Source organism: Phodopus roborovskii, unplaced genomic scaffold (assembly GCF_943737965.1).
Source record: "Phodopus roborovskii unplaced genomic scaffold, PHOROB, whole genome shotgun sequence".
NCBI classification, from domain to species: domain Eukaryota; kingdom Metazoa; phylum Chordata; class Mammalia; order Rodentia; family Cricetidae; genus Phodopus; species Phodopus roborovskii.
The window spans coordinates 10,060,545-10,077,539 of NW_026126629.1; the positions used below are offsets into that span (position 1 = coordinate 10,060,545).

Genomic DNA, 16,995 nt, shown 5'->3' on the forward strand with positions numbered 1-16,995 from the left:
ATTTGAGTTTACCAAGAAGGAACAAAGGTTGTGCTTTGCTCTACAGATAGGCAGGCAGCGGCTGCCACAAGGTCGCCCCTTTCATCACAGCGGTGTGGATACCGTCATACATCTACCTGCCTGTCTTTGTGGCCTTCCACTTCCAAGGATAAGCCCAGCCATCTCCTCAGCACAAAGGAGATGAACAAATCTCAGCAGGCTATCCAAAGGAAGCTTGATATTTTTAGCACCGAGAAGGCTCGGCTGTAAAGAAATCTCTACCACCTCTTTCTAGAGGACTACCCCCACCTCTGGCTTCCAAGGCAAGGCAGGAACGCCTTCCATCTTAAACCCAGCTGTTTTCCTAATCTTCTTCTACTTCTCAGTGACCCCGAGTATCCCTTGAGGCAACGCATCTTGCAACTCGCATTTCTCCCCGGCTCAGCTCCCATACAGTCAGGGGCTAAGGCCGGAGGGACGTTTGCACAGCATTAACTGGGCCATCTGCTCAACCAGCACCCCGGAGCCACAGAGGGCGGAGCCGGGTAAAACCCGCTTGGGGCACCGCCCAGAGCCGGACAAAGGGGCGGGCCAGCGGTCCGCTTCATTACCCAGGGCAGGCAGCTTTCAGGGCGGGGCTCGACGATCTGCGGGGCGGGGCACAGGCGGGGCGTGGAGAGGGCGGGGAGATCAATGTGGGAGGGTGTGGGGTGGGGACGGAGGGGGAGGGGTGAGCGGCGGGAGCGAGTGATGGGGCGGTGCCTGCAGGGGGGCGGAGCAAGCAGCGGAGGCGGGGCCTTGGTGGGCCAGACGCGTGGGGCGGCAGAGCGGCGTAGGGAAGCTGCGCCTCTTTTCTCCGCCGCGGCCCCGCCCCTCCGCGCCCCGCCCCCGCCGCTCGGACGGCCCGAGTCGCGCCCTCCCGCTCTGCGCTGCCGAACTTGGTCTAACTTCCTCGGCCGACCGGGCCGTGCCGCCGCCGCCGCCGCCGCTGCCGCGCCCGGGTAAGTAGGACGCGCGGCCCCGCTGCAGCGTCGGGCCTGTCCTCATTGTCTCGGGCCGGCCCTCGTGAGCGTCCTCTCGGGACGGCGGCTGCTCCCTGTGTTCCCGCTCGGCCCCGGGACTCCCTTCCCTGGCGGGGGGCGGCCCCGCGGGCGGCGCGGGCTTTGTCTGCTGAGACCGCCCGCGAGCTTTAGAGGCCGCGGCCAGGACTCGGCGGAGCCGAACTCGGGCGCTGTGTGCACTGCGAGGCAGGGCGGGCGTCCCGGAAGGTGTGGCTGCACCCTGCTGCCGCCTGGACTCTGCCGGTTCTCACCTGTGAGCCCAGCGGAGGGCGCCTTCTTCAGCTCCGGTCCCGAGTGAGGGGACGGTCGCCCAGCCCCCACCCACCCCGAGTGGGCTCCCAGCCTCCGGGTCCCACGCTGTCCTGCCCGGAGTTTGAGGAGGTGGTGACCCCGGCATCTCGGTGCCGGTCGCTAGAGGCTGTGTTTGGGAGCAGAGCTCGACTCCTGACCTAGCCGAGCTTTGGCCATGTTTTGGTTTTGGCTGTACCTTGGTTCGGCCCAGGTTGTAGCCCCCCCCCCCGTTCCCTTCCCTGTTACGTGTGCAGTGCAGAGGGTGGGGAGAGTGTGCGTATGGGGACTTCGGCCTCTGAAATCCAGAAACTGCTGTCTAGAGGACTGAAACTCGTTCTCCGGTGAGAGGCGGTCGGTGTTCTGAAAAAACTCAGAGTTCTCAGCCAGTGCTTGCCTGGACCTGGGTGCAGAGCCACGGTGAACACTTAATGGCTGTTATCAGGACGCTGGTGTTTGCGGACATCGAGATGTGTTGGGCAGTGTGTGCAGGACGTTGGATTGGAGCCTGGAGCAGGTGTGTTCCCAGCATTCTAGGAGGTTGCCCCTAGGAGTGGTGGTTGTGGGTCAGTTGCCTTCCAACTACTGGACAGTTTCCACACAGCCCTTTGACTTCGGAGTAGAAGTTGGTGCCTGCTGAGTGCTTCCTTATTTATAGAAGGAAATCTGGGGCCCCATATTCTAACAGCTCAGAGGTTGCAGGAGACATCTTCCTTTCAAAACTCCTGGGCCCAGGAACCCTTAGAATGAAGCCCAGACTTCTGCTCTCTGGCACCTTCCTCAGCCCTCCCCAAGCCCGTGTCCTACTCTGGGAATTTATTCTTTTTCTTTTTTGAGTCAGGGTCTTGTGTATGCCAGGTTTGCCTTGAATTCATAGTCCTTCTGTCTCGTTTTATACATTCTACATCTTGTCAAAAAAATTTTTTTTATTGGTCTCTTCTTTGAACCTAATGTGCTTCAGAGACTGGGGTATCCTGCGGACTCACACCTGTAACCCTTTCATGGTGGGCCTGCAGTGGGTGTTTATTGATATGAGCTTGGTCTAGGCTTAGCTTAGTTGCTTCAGCTTAGTTGCTTTATTCAAACAGTCTAAACCACTGGTCCTCCAGAGGTTTGCAACTGTTTCCAAGAAGAAAAGGCATGGAAGGGAAGGGTTGGCTGCCCTGTGAAGACCTTCCCCTCATCCTCTTACTAGGGTGACTGTGCTCCCTGGACTCCAAGGACAGGTGAGAGCTTCTTCCTTGCCATGTTTGTGATGGAAGATGAAACTCATGCTTTGTGTGGGTGGGGAGGAGCCTGCCCTGCAGGTTATAGAAATGAGACAAGAGTGCAGGGAAGCCCTGGGTTTTTAACCACTTCCGGGGCCTTACCCTGGGCCACCATGTGCCTAGGGATTTGACCTTGTTTAACTTTAGCAGGGAAGTTAAACAGAATTAATTTTTACAACACCTAAAAATGCCAGTATGCAAGTCCTGGGAGCCCTTTGCTTGTTTAAAACCTAGTGAACTTATGATCAGGCATACAGCTATTACATGGCTTAGTATTTATGGAGAACTATCATCCCAGCCTTATTAATTGTTTAATCCCTGAAACAACCCAATGTGGTAGATATTAACTGCCGACTTTACAAATGAGAAAAGTATGGCCCAGAAAGGTCAGAGTGATTCTGCCTGAGAATTGGAGCCTCTCTCATTTAGATGATGCCTTCCTCCTGGAGTAGCTTAAACATAGTGAGAAAGCCTGGCCCAAGGCAGAACTACCAAGGCCTTCAGTGTAGGTTCCCTAAGGCTCAGCTTCTAGGATCTCACCTACCTATCATGACCTCAGCTCACATCACCCCTGAATCCCTGCTGCTTTGACTCAGTAGCCTGCCCTAGCCAGAGGATTACAAGCATGGCTGGAGAGTCAATGCCTTCTGTAGAGATCGGGGTTTGATGTGGTTAATACCAGACTTCTAACTTGAGTGGTTTTAAGCAAGTCCTTTTTTTTTCTTCTCTGTTTTTTTTTTTTTTTTTTTTTTTTTGCTAACTCCACATTTACATCACATAATCCCATATCTGCTTTATGTTGCCATTATTGAAGACCACCAATTCATATCCCTAGCCACTTAGACATAGCCTGACTAATCTTGGCTCTTAAAGCTTCTGCCCATTTATGGCAGATGTGGCATTGTGACATGGCATTTCATTGAGCTGCACCGAGTAACATGGCCATAGTCACTCTCAGGGTGGGGGTGGGGGATAGAATCAGAAAGGTTTAATGAAAAGCATGAAGACCATCTCTTGCCTGTCACTTGTTTCTTCTCAAGCTCTGGGTCCTTGTTTCATCCTGTGTCTCTGTGCCACCAAGAATACTGTTGTGAGTTAGTCAAAAAAAAAAACGCCTTTTAAAGATGGAGTTGCCCAAAAGGTAGAAGTTTGATAAACAAGAACAAACCTTAGGGATAGAGAGGTGGTCTTCAAAAACAGACCTTTCCTCTGACCCTTAGGCAAGTTACTTGAAGTCCTCCTGTATCCTTTTGCTCATTGGCTGATTTGTACGTTTTTTTATTCAAAAGCAGGAAGTCCCAGCCCAGAGTCTTTGAATGGAGGTGACAATCCCTGTTTCCTGCTGCTGGGGTGTTAGTGCCTTTAGAGAGATAATCCTGCTTGTGGGCAGGAAAGCAGGCTTGCTTGGCGGCCAGTGGGTAGTTGGGCATGTTGTACTTCCCATCCTTGCCTGGATATGAACTTACTTTTCCTAGAAGCAGAGCAGGTAGAGGTGCCCTTAGTTGCCATGCTCTAATAATTTCCCTTGTGACTGGGGCCAAGCCTTCAGGATAGCAAGTGTGGAACAGAGCACTGGTTTGGTAGGGTGACTGGAGGGATGCTTCCATTGAAGAACAGGGTAGAAACCTATTAGATGCATTTCTCTAGTCACACTATTTTTTTTCCTTTATGTTCTGTCACCTGTGTTCACAACCACCAGCTGGTGGACATGAGTAGAGGTGAGGAGACTTAGGTTATTCTTTGTGAAGGTTAGTTCCCCATTCTTAGGCATGGGTACTACTTTTTCAGGGCCCTGTTTTCCCACCTATGGAATGAATGGCGGGAGCTGCCTGTAGCAGCTCCTCCTCTTAGCTGGTCACCAGTGCCCAGTATAGGCCATTCTTGATTGTTTTCAGAGTCTTTGACCTGGTAAATGGGCAGCGTTTTGATTTGCCCTCTTCTGTGTGTAGCAGTGCTGCCTCTGACTATGAGTCACTTTGGGTTTCATGGTCTCCTTGCCACTTTCTTCCATCCTTGTGTGTTTTGATTCAGACAGAACAAATGCTTGCATTGGTTCAGTTCAGGGTCTGGCTTGTGGGCAACAGTTGATGCATCTGCCCACTTAGCATGAAGATGCTTAGCACAGTTCAGCTTGCAGATGGACAATAAGGAGGCTTTTGATTGATGTTTTTTGATTGATGTCTAATTGCTAGCTATATAACCTAGACTGAAGTTCCTCATTTTCTCATTTGTGAAGGGAGCAGAATCAGATCTGCTCTGTCTGACTTTGTTGGTGAGAATCTAGTATATTCAGGTTTGAGAAACATGGTCTCAGGCCCCTGGGTTGGGCCTGATACTGTTTTGGGACAGCTGCTATCTTTCTGGCAGTTCCCAGCAAGCAACTTACTAACAGCTGATTCTGGGAACTCTGCTTCCTCCACCCTTGGGCATTGGGTGGGGCTGGGTGGGGCTGGGTGGGGCTGGGCAGGGCTGTGGGTTTTCTCTTTGTAAGTAGTAGGCCTGGTAATCAGAGTATAAGTGTGCTTGGAGAGGCTGGAGTTGGCATCCTTACTTCTTAGGATCTATTCTCCCTCTCTCTTTAAGCAGCCAGAGCCCACATCTGTCAGCTAGATAGCTAGCCCTCCTTGGACTCTCTTGTTTTGTCTACTATGTGGCTATTAGAATAGATGTTTAAAGTGGCTGCTGGCATCCTGGTAAGCTTATGGAGTTCTCAAGGCCCTCAAGTCCTCAGTCAGCTTGCAGAGCTGGGGTGGTGGGGAAGATTTGGGGAAGAGCCTGGTCAAAAGCTGATAAACCTGCTCTCTAGGTTTTCTCTGTGTGCCCCAGCTATTGGGTCTGTGATCTTGCTACAGAGCCCAAGAAACATCAAAAATAGGGGCTTTGAGGATGTCATAGCTTTGACATCCAACACAGGGTCTTCACAGCATGGAGAAGGGAACAAGTGTCCCCTGAAATAAATCTTGGTATGTATCTGAGGTTGGTGTGGTAGGGGAAAGGGTTCGGTATAATCAGAGAATCCTCAGCAGGGTCTCTTTTAAAGTATCAGGATAAGGAAAACAGCTGCCTTGGCTTTAGCTCCCCTAAACCTGCTGCACTGTTCAGGCTGTGGTGGGACTCTCAGTATCAGAACTGTACACTCCCAGTATTGGTGAGGTCCAGGCCACTTCTTTGCTTCCCAGATTGGCCCTCAATGCTCTTCTCCATGGCTTTTCTGTTTCTTGACCAGCATGTACTCCAGAGCCACGTGGACCCAGTCTTCTGAGGCTTGTAGGAGGTGGCCAACTCCAGTCCAAAGTGTGAGTGATACTCTAGGTGAGGGCAAGGAGCCCTGAGTCCTAGAAGACTGAGGAACTCTGTGCTTAAAGAAGAAAGATTATTCTGGTACTTGTTGAAGTGCTAAGGTAGACTATTCAAGACTGCTGCAGCAGGGTTTTTAAGTAGGAGAGAGACTAGGCTCAATTTCAAAACCCTAGGAAAGTGGGTTTTGAACTTAGAGCCAGGGAGTACTATGCCAGGATCCTAGAGAATTTTTGAGGGTAGGAGATGTTTTTTAGCTGAATGGACCTGACAGGACTCTTCCTGAAGGCAAGCCAAGCAGCCAGCTATTGTGCGGGGGTGGGGGTGGGGAATAAAGGATGAGGAGTTTGATAACAAGTTGGGAATAAATTGATTTAGCAGGATTCTTACTCGATTGGACCTCCACAAATCCAAGGTCAGAAAGAGCCAATTGAACAGAGGGCTCAGAGGACTAGGCTAAAGTTTGTGAAGGACTGAATCTGTTTAGTATCCTGTATTCAGTTCTGTGAGTTTTTACAGTGACCTAGGCTCATGACCACCCACGTTCGTTTCTCAGGAGTGGTCCTTCCTGCTATGGGTGTTCCTCCTCTTCAGTACCATTCCCTTTGACACTGTCAGTAAGGCTTCAGAAGAAAAGGTGGCCACCTTGGTCTCTTTGTTTCAGTGTGTACTGGTTCCTTGTGTCTTAATCCCCTTCCCCTCTGCTCATGTCTGTAGCCCCCATCTCCAAACTGTGGGCTTTTGGGGGTCTATTACCCTATAGCACAGCCATTCTCTTTTCTGAAATCCTTTACAACTGCAGCCGAGCTCCTGCCTGTGCTGCACAAACAGTGTGACAACTCTGCAGCCCCTACCAGCCTAGGACTTTCTCCTTTGCTCTGCTCTGGGCCTTGAGAGGGGCTGTTGGTGGTCCCTTCCATTCCCTGGGTCTGAACAGTTTTGTTTTTTGTTTTTTTTTTTTTTGTTTGTTTTTTTATTTTTTTTCCTGCTCTGCTATTCTTTCCTTCTCCAAGAGGTTTTCTGTCTGACCTCTCTTTCATTGGTTATCCCTGTGTCCCTGGTGCAGGTGACCTACTGGTCTGTCTCCACCTGGGCCGTTCTCATCTCAGATTTATAGGGGCAAGGCTGCCTTCTTGCTCTCAGGAAGACCTGTTGGCAGCAGGCCGGGAGTGGGAGGGTGGGTGAGTGGGGTGGAGGGGTGGAGGGGTGTGCTTGCTCACTTCCCCGTAGCCAGTAGCCAGTAGCTGTCCTTGCAGAGGAAGAGTAGAAATCATGCCTGTTCTTTGCAGCCCTTCTGCCTCCCTGCAGTCATTGTCTCTTGCTGTCCCGGTTGTTTCCTGTGAAATATAAGCAATGATGTAAACAGGATAAGTTGTGGGGGGGGGTTGCCAAGAAAAGAGTCTGTGGTAATGCAGAGTGTTCGTGCCTCAGGGCTCATGGTGGCCATAAGAATAGGAAAGGGATGGGCTAGGTACTATGGCAGGTTCTGCACAGACCCCTCTCTGGGTCCTGAAGTTTTCCCCTGAGAAGACCAGTATGGTGAAATGGGTTATGCCCTGGAGACTCAGAGCTTCCCCAGGATGGGGGACCTAGAAGGTTGTGGGGTTCCTGGTAGGAATTGCCCTGACCTGTGCTGGGCCCCCTACAAGGGAGCAGGAATTCTTTGTAGCTCTTAGGTATGTTGCTAGTGTGGTCCTAGTAGCTTTGTGATTCCATGTGAGCTTCTGGTTTTGTGAGTTATTTGTTGAACACTTCAGTCAGGAGAACATCTTAGAGAAAGGGGAACCAAGCATACTCGTCCATTCCTGGCCTCCATTCTCTGAGCCCTGGGCAGATGTGAGCTTGAGGCCATTACAAAGCTGCCAGCTGTATTGTCCCTGGGTTTGTAGTTGTGTGCAGGAAGGGTTGTGCTCATGGACCACTCCCTGTGGTTCTGTTCTTTCTCCCTACGCTGTGGCCCCCACTTGCTCTAATGGCCTTTGTGTCATTCCCTGGGCTGCAAGAAAGACTGGGATGGTTTTTGTATTATTCCTTAGGGGCAAAAATCATGTGAAGGAAATACATCAGTGCTTTTGAGTGCAGAGTATTTATTGACACACCCATTAACAGGGGGCTTTTAGACAATATATGTAATCATTTAGCAAGAATAGACACAGGAATGCTTCTCAACCCTATGCTTCAGCCTCCCTTTCTTGAAAGGTATGTGTAGCTTAGTGGCTAAGGAGTTGGGGTTTTAAGCTGAGATTTTGAAGAAAATGTTTTTAGCTAGTCCTTGGAGTGGGGCCAGGCCTAGAAATCTGTTGAAATAGCTTTCTTTAGCTACTAAAATGGGGATGGGCTCATAACGCTAAAACTTGGAGCCTTGCTGACGGCTGGGGAAGCCCCTGGAGAAGTGTCTGCTAGATGCCTGGGTTTCAGCCTCCCTGGGACAGACAAACACTTACACAGACCTTGGACTGTGGAGCCCTACAGGTGGCCCTTGGTGTGGAATAGTTTAGTTTCCTTTCTGTCACTCTCGAAATCCGATAGGAAAACTTTTTATTTGGGGTTTAGGGTTAAGTAAGCAGGGAGCAGAGTGGGCTCAGAGGCCTGGTACTCCCTTCTCCTGGGCGCCTCAGTGTCGTCTTCCTCCCCTCCCCCACAACATCTTGTCCTAGGGAGATGCCAGATGCTGCCTAAAGAGAGCTATTCATGAAATAGTTTTCCCTCCCTCTCTCCCCTCCTTCCTTCCTTTTTCTTAGACAAGATCTTCCTATATAACCCAGGCTGATTCCAAATTCATTTTCCTGCCTTAGTCTCCTGAGTATTGGGATTATAGGTTTATGTAATTACACCTAGCTATGGTAACATGTGTTTGATACCTCTAGGCAAATATATTAAGTTTAACTTTTTTTATCATTAAAAAAAAACAGAAGAAATAATAGAAATTTATACTTTGGGTTTTTGTTGTTGTTGTTGTTTTGTTTTGTTTTTTTGAGACAGGGTTTCTCTATGTGCAGCTTTAGAGCCTGTCCTGGAACTCGTAGACCAGGCTGGCCTCAAACTTAAGAGATCGGCCTGCCTCTGTGGATCAAAGGCCAGTGCTACCACTGTCCAGCAGAAATGCATACTTCTTCCTGACTTCTTCAGCTGCACTGCTCCAAAGCCCAAGCCTCCACCATCAGAGGTTCAGAGCCTAGACCAGTGTGGCCGAACTCCCATGCACACCCCGGCCCCCTTGCTTATTCCCACAGTGGCATGTAATTTCTATTGCTCTGTATTTACTGAGTCTCTAGGAGTTAACCTGGGACTGTCTCATTTTAGCACACATACTCTGGCCCTTTTTAATAACAACAGGTCATCTTGCTGCAGAGTGAACCCCGATTCACACTCTTCCACCCCCCCTCCCTATGGGTGTTGAGGTTGTGTTTGCTTTCAACAAGCCTAGTTGCCTTGAACATACCAGTGGGTCTGAGGTTCCTGGTGTGGGGTTGAAGCATTGAGGGGATTGTCAGGAAAGAAACGTGGCTGCTTTGATTCCAAGAGGAAGAGACATTCCTCAGGCTTGATGCTGGGGGCAGTCTTCTATTTTTTGCAGTTGGGGGCTGAGTTGGCAGGAGGCTGTGCTGCTTTCCTTCTTTTTCTTCTTGTGGCTCAGCTCAGACCATGCTCTTTCTGTGAGCATGTTTAGAGCTCTTGGCTATGTTGTGAGCAAGAGGCCTGTGTACCCACAAGTGTGTCGTGGAGTCTGAGGAGGAAGGAGGCTGAGTGAGGTGAGGTGCTCAGAGAGATTGCTTCTCATAGTGTGGGCTTGGTTTGAGCTGCAGAGGTGCTGGGTATTGTGAAAACAAGCTGTAACTGGTCTGTCTTAGACAAGTCCAGGGGCTGATAGGAGGATCAGGCCTCCTCTGCTGCTGTGGGAGTCCTGGTATCCTGCCTGTGCTGCAGGTAGGTCTGACTGGCATGCTGTCATTGTTGTAAAAGGCTTTATAAAAAGACCCCCAGGTAAATGGTAGATGTTTTTTTCTGTTTTGAGTAGGTACTTCCTGAGTAGAGAGGAGGGGTGGAAAGGGAGAGAGGATTGTGGGAGTGGGCACAGGCTATCTAAAATTTTCTCAGTTTCCTTGTCACTGTAGCCACTGTCCCACTGGAATAGCCTACCATAGCTGTCCCCCATGCAGGCAGCTGTGACAAACAGCAGGGAGATTTTAGGGGTCCCTACTTGTATGCCCCAGCCTGGTGGTTTTGTGGCCTGTGTCCCTGCCCTGGCTCTACCAACCTCCCATACAGAGGACTCCTAACCACTATAGTCACATGCAGTCCCCATGAGCCCAGAGCTATCAATGCTGGAGGCTCTGTTGTTGGGAGTCTGGCCTTCTGTAGCACAGAGGTTTCTTTTGTGGCCTGGTGGCAGCTAGGCCTGACCTGTGAGGCTGAGGAGGCGGGGCCTAGGGTGACAGTGGAGCTATTCATGGTCTCTGCCCTCGTTTCCTGATGCCTCCCGAGTGGATTTGGAGGGGCTGTGTGTGTGTGTGTGTGTGTGTGTGTGTGTGTGTGTGTGTGTGATGGGAGGAGGTGGGGAGGGTGGGGCCAGGGCTGCTATTGTTAATGGCTGCTGGAGCCCATTGTGCTTAATGGAGGTCTTTTGCTTAGGGCCCTGAGTCACTGGGCCTGCAGTTCTCAGATCCCAGCCCAGCCCTCCCTGTGCCTTTTGTGGGTACCTGTGTTAAGATCCCTTTCTGCTTTCATGTCATGTGATCAGCTTGTAACTCCTTGGGTAGTCATCAAAACAGCTGGGAAAGGAGCAGGATGCCCAGGCTGGCTTGTCAGCCGCCTGCCCACCACCTTGGGAAACATGTCCACAGAGCTCTCGATGCCCAGCTGCACCCTTGGGTGGGGGCCAGGCACGTGCCTCAGCTGCTGTCAGTCCTGTAGGCTTCCCCTTCTTTTGTGCTCACCCTGTATCGTGTCCCTCATCCCTCCTTGAGCTCTCAGCTGCAGAAAAGCCTGCTTTCTGGCAGCCTAGCAGCCACCACCCCTGCTGCTGAGCCATAGCTCTTTGTTTAGCCATTTCTGAGCTCTTGAGGGCCAGCACAAAACCAGTGGAACCCTCCGTGGTTCAAGTATACCTGTCGGGCCAAAGGCTTGACAGCCCCCTAGCTGTACCTCCATCTCCCAGGGAAGCCAAACATTCCCTGTCATTCCTCTTAGCAGATCACTTTGACTCTTTGTAGACAGGAATGCTTATTAGGTTTGGGCCATTGCTCTGTGTGTATATGTGGGCGCTCATGCTTGCCCTTGTGTGCATGCACATGAGAGAGGGTAGGAACTGGTCCTAAGAAGAAGGTCCCCCCTCCTCACAGTATAGTAAGGGTGCCTTTGAAGTTCTGTCAGAACAGCTCTTAGCTATCAGTGGCTGGGATAGAAATGGAGGGATAGTTTATTGTGGTGTTACGGTTGTGATGATTTTTCTCCAACTGAAGGGAGGCAGTCCCTGCCCCTTTGCCTCTTTTCCCCCTTCCCAGTTGTCAAAAGGAGCATTTTTTTGGATGACTACTCTCACTGCAGGGTCAGGCATTTCTCCCTAGGGGTGGATCTGCCCCAGCCATTTCTGTCTCCGGTCTAAACCACAGCACAGCAGGATCTGTCAGAGCCATTACCCTTTGAAATATAGGGGTTTAGTGTGTGTGTGTGTGTGTGTGTGTGTGTGTGTGTGTTTCATAACATTTTCTTTGATTCTTTCAGAAGTCACTATCTTCAGATATAGCTTAGTTGGCTGTCTGACTTGACTGTAATCAGGTGTCTTTCCAACTATGGCAGCCAGTCTCCCCTCCTCCCCTCAAAGCCTGCACCTTAGATTGTCCTCATGTCAATAAATATATAACATTCCAAGATACTCAGATCAGAAAGGGTTGGATTCATTGTTGCATGTGTAAAATATAGATCCCATTTTGGGGGTAGATACATCCAAATGACCTCTAGAAGGGTCACAATCCAGGTTGCTCAGTTGTGCTGGCTAGTTTTTTGTCAGTGTAACACAAGTCAGGGAAGTCTGAATCACAATCTGGGAAGAGGGAGTTGCACTTGAGAAGAATGCCTCCACCAAATTGGTCTGCAGGCAAGTCTGTGGGGGCATTTTCTAGGCTTGTGATTGACATGGAAGGGCCCAGCCCTCTGTGGCTGTTCCTGAACTGCTGGTCCTAGGTTGTATGAGAAAGCAACCTGAGCAAACCATGAAGGTAAGCTGCTAAGGAAGAGTAAGCCTCTGCTTCAGTTCCTACCCCAACTTCCCTCTATGGTGGACAAAGATGTGGAAGTGTAAGATAAACAAACCCTTTCTCCCCAGGTTGCTTTTGTCCTGGTGTTTAATCACAGCAGTAGAACCCAAATTGTTGCTGATGCTCAGGACAAAAGCACAGGGATTGGAGGCAGAGGCCTGGCAGTTAGTTGCTGGCCACTGCCATTGTACTTCCTTGGATATAGGCCTTTGACTGGATAATGGAAGAAAGGGGTTGCTCAGACAAACCTGGGCAAGGTTCTAGCTATTACCTTTTTAGTTTTGTGAGTCTTAACTCCCCAAGGGTGGGCCACTATCTTGAACATCCCTTATTCTATTAAGATCTTGTAGAAGAAAATATTCTCAGATATGTAAGTTGAACCAAGTGTTTCCTCCCCTTGGCATTTCTCCCCTACCTGTTCCTGGTTGGTGGCCCACCGTGGTTCCCCATTGGAGCTACACTGCCCTAAGCCCCAACCCACACTACTACCCTACCTCGTCATGGGGGCTCTTTAGAGCACAGGGGCCAGTGGCTCCCTGGTGAAGTCTTGGGTGGACATCGATATGATTCTTCTTGGTCATGCCAAATTCCTCCTCTTTACTGCTGTAGTTAGTCCCTCTCTTCTGAAGTTGGATCTAGAGAGAAGGAAATAAGGTTATTATTTGTTTGGCTTTGCTTTGTTTTGTTGTACCTCTCCCCAAAGTGAGGTCACACCATAAAGTAAAATACAAAATGTATAGATATGCTTAATATATCCCCCCCACACATACTTCTTAGCTTCTTACTGTCTGTGTATGCTTAAATTTTGTTTCTGTTTATATATAGAGGCACAATATTAGAATTCTACCATAAATTCAAGGAACAGCTAATACCAATACTCCTCAGTGTTCCTCATAATAGAAGCAGAAGGGTCATTGCCAAACTCTTTTTACTAGGCCACAGTTACCTTGATACTCAAGGCACACAAAGATACAACTAAGAAAAAGAACTACAGAACAATATCCCTCATGATCACTGATGCAAAAATATTCAATAAAATACTGGCAAATTGAATCCAAGAACAAATCCAAGAAATCATCCACCATGACCAAGTAGGCTTCATCCCAGGGATGCAGGGATGCTTTAACATACAAAAATCCATCAATATAATCCATCATATAAACAAACTGAAAAAGAAAAACCACATGATCATCTCACTAGATCCTGAAAAGGCCTTTGACAAAATCCAATACCTGTTCGTGATAAAGATCTTGGAGAGATCAGGTATGACAAGAACATACCTAAACATAATAAAAGCAATATACAACAAACCAATAGCCAACATGAAACTAAATGGAGAAAAATTCAGTGTGATTCCTCTAGAATCAGGAATAAGACAAGACTTCCCACTCCATATTTCTTTAATATTGTATTTGAAGTTCTACCTAGAGCAATATGACAACAAAAGGAGATCAAGGGGATATAAATTGGAAAGGAAGAAGTCAAACTGTCACTATTTGCAGATGATTTGATAGTTTACATAAGTGACCTGAAAAATTCTATCAAGGGACGCCTATGGCTGATAAACACCTTCAGCAAAGTGGCAGGATACAAGAGAAACTAAAAAAAAAAAAAAAAAAAAAAAAAAAATCAGTCGCCCTACTATATACAGTTGGTAAAGGGGCTGAGAAAGAAATCAGAGAAATATCACCCTTTACAATAGCCACAAATAACATAAAATATCTTGGGGTAATGCTAACCAAACAAGTGAAAGATCTATATAATAAGAACTTTGAGTCTTTAAAGAAAGAAATTAAAGAAGATACCAGAAAATGGAAGGATCTTCCATGCTTTTGGATAGATAGGATCAACATTAGTAAAAATAGCAATCTTGCCAAAAGCAATCTACAGATTCAATGCAATCCCCACCAAAACCCAAACACAATTCTTCACAGACCTTGAAAGAACAATCTTCAACTTTATATGGAAAAACAAAAAGATCCAGGATAGCTAAAACAACCCTGTACAATAAAGGAACTTCTAGAGGCATCACCATCCCTGACTTCAAGCTCTATTATAGAGCTGTAGTCCTGAAGACAGCTTGGGGTTGGTGCAAAAATAGACAAGTAGACTAATGGAATTGAGTTGGAAATCCTGATAATAACCCACACACCTATGGACACCTGATTTTTGACAGAGAAGCTAAAATTATACAATGGAAAAATGACAGCATCTTCAACAAATGTTGCTGGCATAACTGGATGATGACCTGTTGAAGGCTGCAGATAGATCCACATGTATCGCCATGCACAAAAAAATTAAGTTCAAATGGATCAAAGACTTCAACATAAATCCAGCCACAATGGACCTCTTAGAAGAGAAAGTGGGAGGTACCTTTGAACAAATTAGTACGGAAGACCGCTTCCTGAACTTAACACCAGTAGCACAGACACTGAGATCAACAATTAATAAATGGGATCTCCTGAAATTGAAAAGCATCTGTAAGACAAAGGATACAGTCAACAAGATAAAATGGCAGCCCACAGAATGGGAAACGATCTTCACCAACCCCACATCTGACAGAGGGCTGATTCCAAAATACAGAGAACTCAAGAAGCCAGTTACCAAAACACCAAATAATTTAATTACAAAGTGGGGTACAGAAGTAAATAGAGAATTCTCAAAAGAGGAATCTAAAATGGCTGAAAGGTACTTAAGAAAATGCTCAACATCCTTAGTCATCAGGGAAATGCAAATCAAAACAACATTGAGATAACATCTTACTCCTCTCAGAATGGCTAAAATCAAAAACACCAAAGACAGTTTATGCTGGAGAGGGTGTGGAGAAATGGATACACTCCTCCGTTGCTCGTGGAAGTGCAAACTTGTACAGCCACTTTGGAAATTCATATGGCGGTTCCTCAGGAAACTGGGAATCAGTCTATCACAAGACCTATATACCCAAAAGTTGCACATTTACACAAGGGCATCTGTTCAACTTTGTTCATAGCAGCATTATTTGTGATAGCCAGAAGCTGGAAGCAATCTAGATGGTCCTCAACTGAAGAATGGATGGAGAAAATGTGGTACATTTACACAATGAAGTACTACTCAGAGGAAAAAAAAACAGAAAAAAAAAAAAAAAAAACCCACAAAAAATCTTACAGTTCGCAGGCAAGTGTATGGAATTAGAAGAAACCATCCTGAGTGAGGTAACCCAGTCACAAAAAGACAAACATGGTATGTACTCACTCATATATGAATTTTAGACATAAAGCAAAGGATTACCAGCCTACAATCCACAACCAGAAAAGCTAGTAAACAAAGAAGACCCTAAGAGAGACATACATGGTCCCCTGGAAAAAGGGAAAGGGATAAGATCTCGTGAGCAAAGTGGGAGCATGGGGGGGGAGAGAGGGAGTTAGGAAAAAGAGGAGGAGAGAGGAGTACATGAGGGAGCTGGAAGATTGAGTTAGGGAAAGAATAGAGCAAGAAGAGAGATGCTGTAATAGAGGGGGCCATTATAGGTTTAAAGAGAAATCTGGCACTAGGGAAATGTCCAGAGAAGACAACCCCAGCTAACAATCTAAGCAATAGTGGAGAGGCTACCATAAATGCTCTTCCCTGATAATGACATTGATGACTACCTTATATGCCATCCTAGAGCCTTCATCCAATAGCTGATGGAAGCAGAAGAGACACCCACAGCTAAACACTGAGTCTAACTATGGTAATCCAGTTGCACAGAAGGAGGAGAGATGAGCTAAGGGGTAGAGACCAAGCTATAGAAACCCACACGAACAACTGACCTGAAGAAGGGGGAGCTCATAGACCCCAGTCTGATAGCTGGGAAACCAGCATAGCACTGGCCCGGCCTCTGGTAATGGATCAGTATTTATCCCTAGTATACAAATGGACTTTGGGAGCTCATTCCACATAGAGGGATACTCTCTCAGCCTAGACACATGGGGGCTGGGGAGGGGACCTAGGCCCTGTTCCAAATGATTTGACAGACTTTGAAGATTCCCTATGGAAGGCCTCATCCTCTTTGGGGAACAGAAAGGGGATGGGTTGGAGGTTGGCAGGGGAAGAGGTTGTAGGGGAGTAGGGGACGGTGAGGGAACTGGGATTCACATGTAAAACAAGCTTGTTTCAAATTTAAATAAATTATCATTTAAAAAAAGAGGCACACTATTCTATCCTTGGTATCTTTTCAGGATGGGATTCTGTTCCTTTATCTGCCATTGACCACCCAACCTCACCCCTTGGTCCTGAAGCCTAATCAGCCTTGCCTGTTCCCTATCCTATCTGCTGTCCTGCTGTTTCCTTCCTTTAAGGACAGGGCAGGTACAGACTTTGTCACTGCACCTTGTATATCCTCAAATAAAACCCTGGACGAACTCTAAAGGCCTCAGATGAGGCCGCCTTTGCTCATTTGCTTAAAGTACTTTCACAGCTGTGAAATAGAGGGCTCAGGGTGTGGCTCAGTGGAATAGGGCTTACCCACTGTTCAGGAGTCCCTCTAGCTTCTCTAATGCCACAAAAACAAAGAACAATCCCATGATCATCGAGCAGGCTTCATCAAAATACACTAATTGATTCCACAATGGAAGCATTTCTCTAGGAAAGCAGGTCGGATCCCTGCAAGTTCATACACAGTGAGGACATGTGTCGCCAAATGTTGATTTGCCCCCCAAGCACCTGTGTTTATAGCTTTCCAGCTCAGGTTGCTCAGGCTCACTTTTCTGCAGCATCACCTGGGAGCCTTTGAGATGCAGAACCCTGTGGGAGAAGGTTTACCTGGATCAGCTCATCAGAGCCTGTCTTTACAGGGATTCCCAGGCACTGAAATGCACTTTTAAGTCT

The 16,995-nt window shown here is 47.9% G+C and overlaps 2 protein-coding genes across 2 annotated transcripts in view; one reads left to right on the top strand and one right to left on the bottom strand.

Annotated features, from left to right (window-relative positions):
* Nucleotides 1-669: 669 nt before the first annotated feature.
* Nucleotides 670-1,437, bottom strand: LOC127238293 (basic salivary proline-rich protein 4-like). The gene is made up of 2 exons (XM_051206840.1): nucleotides 1,292-1,437; nucleotides 670-1,219 (listed from the first exon to the last, which is right to left on the bottom strand). Exons 1-2 carry the CDS (start codon nucleotides 1,435-1,437, stop codon nucleotides 670-672), a joined length of 696 nt encoding a protein of 231 aa, XP_051062797.1.
* The window catches only part of Tspan14 (tetraspanin 14), a 58,213-nt gene continuing 42,117 nt past the window's right edge, over nucleotides 900-16,995 (top strand). Inside the window, exon 1 of the mRNA XM_051206894.1 lies at nucleotides 900-980. The gene's annotated coding sequence lies outside the window, so the exon portion shown is untranslated. The remainder of the gene's footprint in view (nucleotides 981-16,995) is intronic.

What these genes read in the sequence shown, in the direction of transcription:
- LOC127238293 (XM_051206840.1), bottom strand. Translation starts at nt 1,437, where the DNA reads ATGCCGGGGTCACCACCTCCTCAAACTCCGGGCAGGACAGCGTGGGAC. An exon ending in GCCCTCCGCTGGGCTCACAG is followed by an intron (nt 1,220 to 1,291) that starts GTGAGAACCGGC and finishes CCTGCCTCGCAG; the next exon opens with TGCACACAGCGCCCGAGTTC.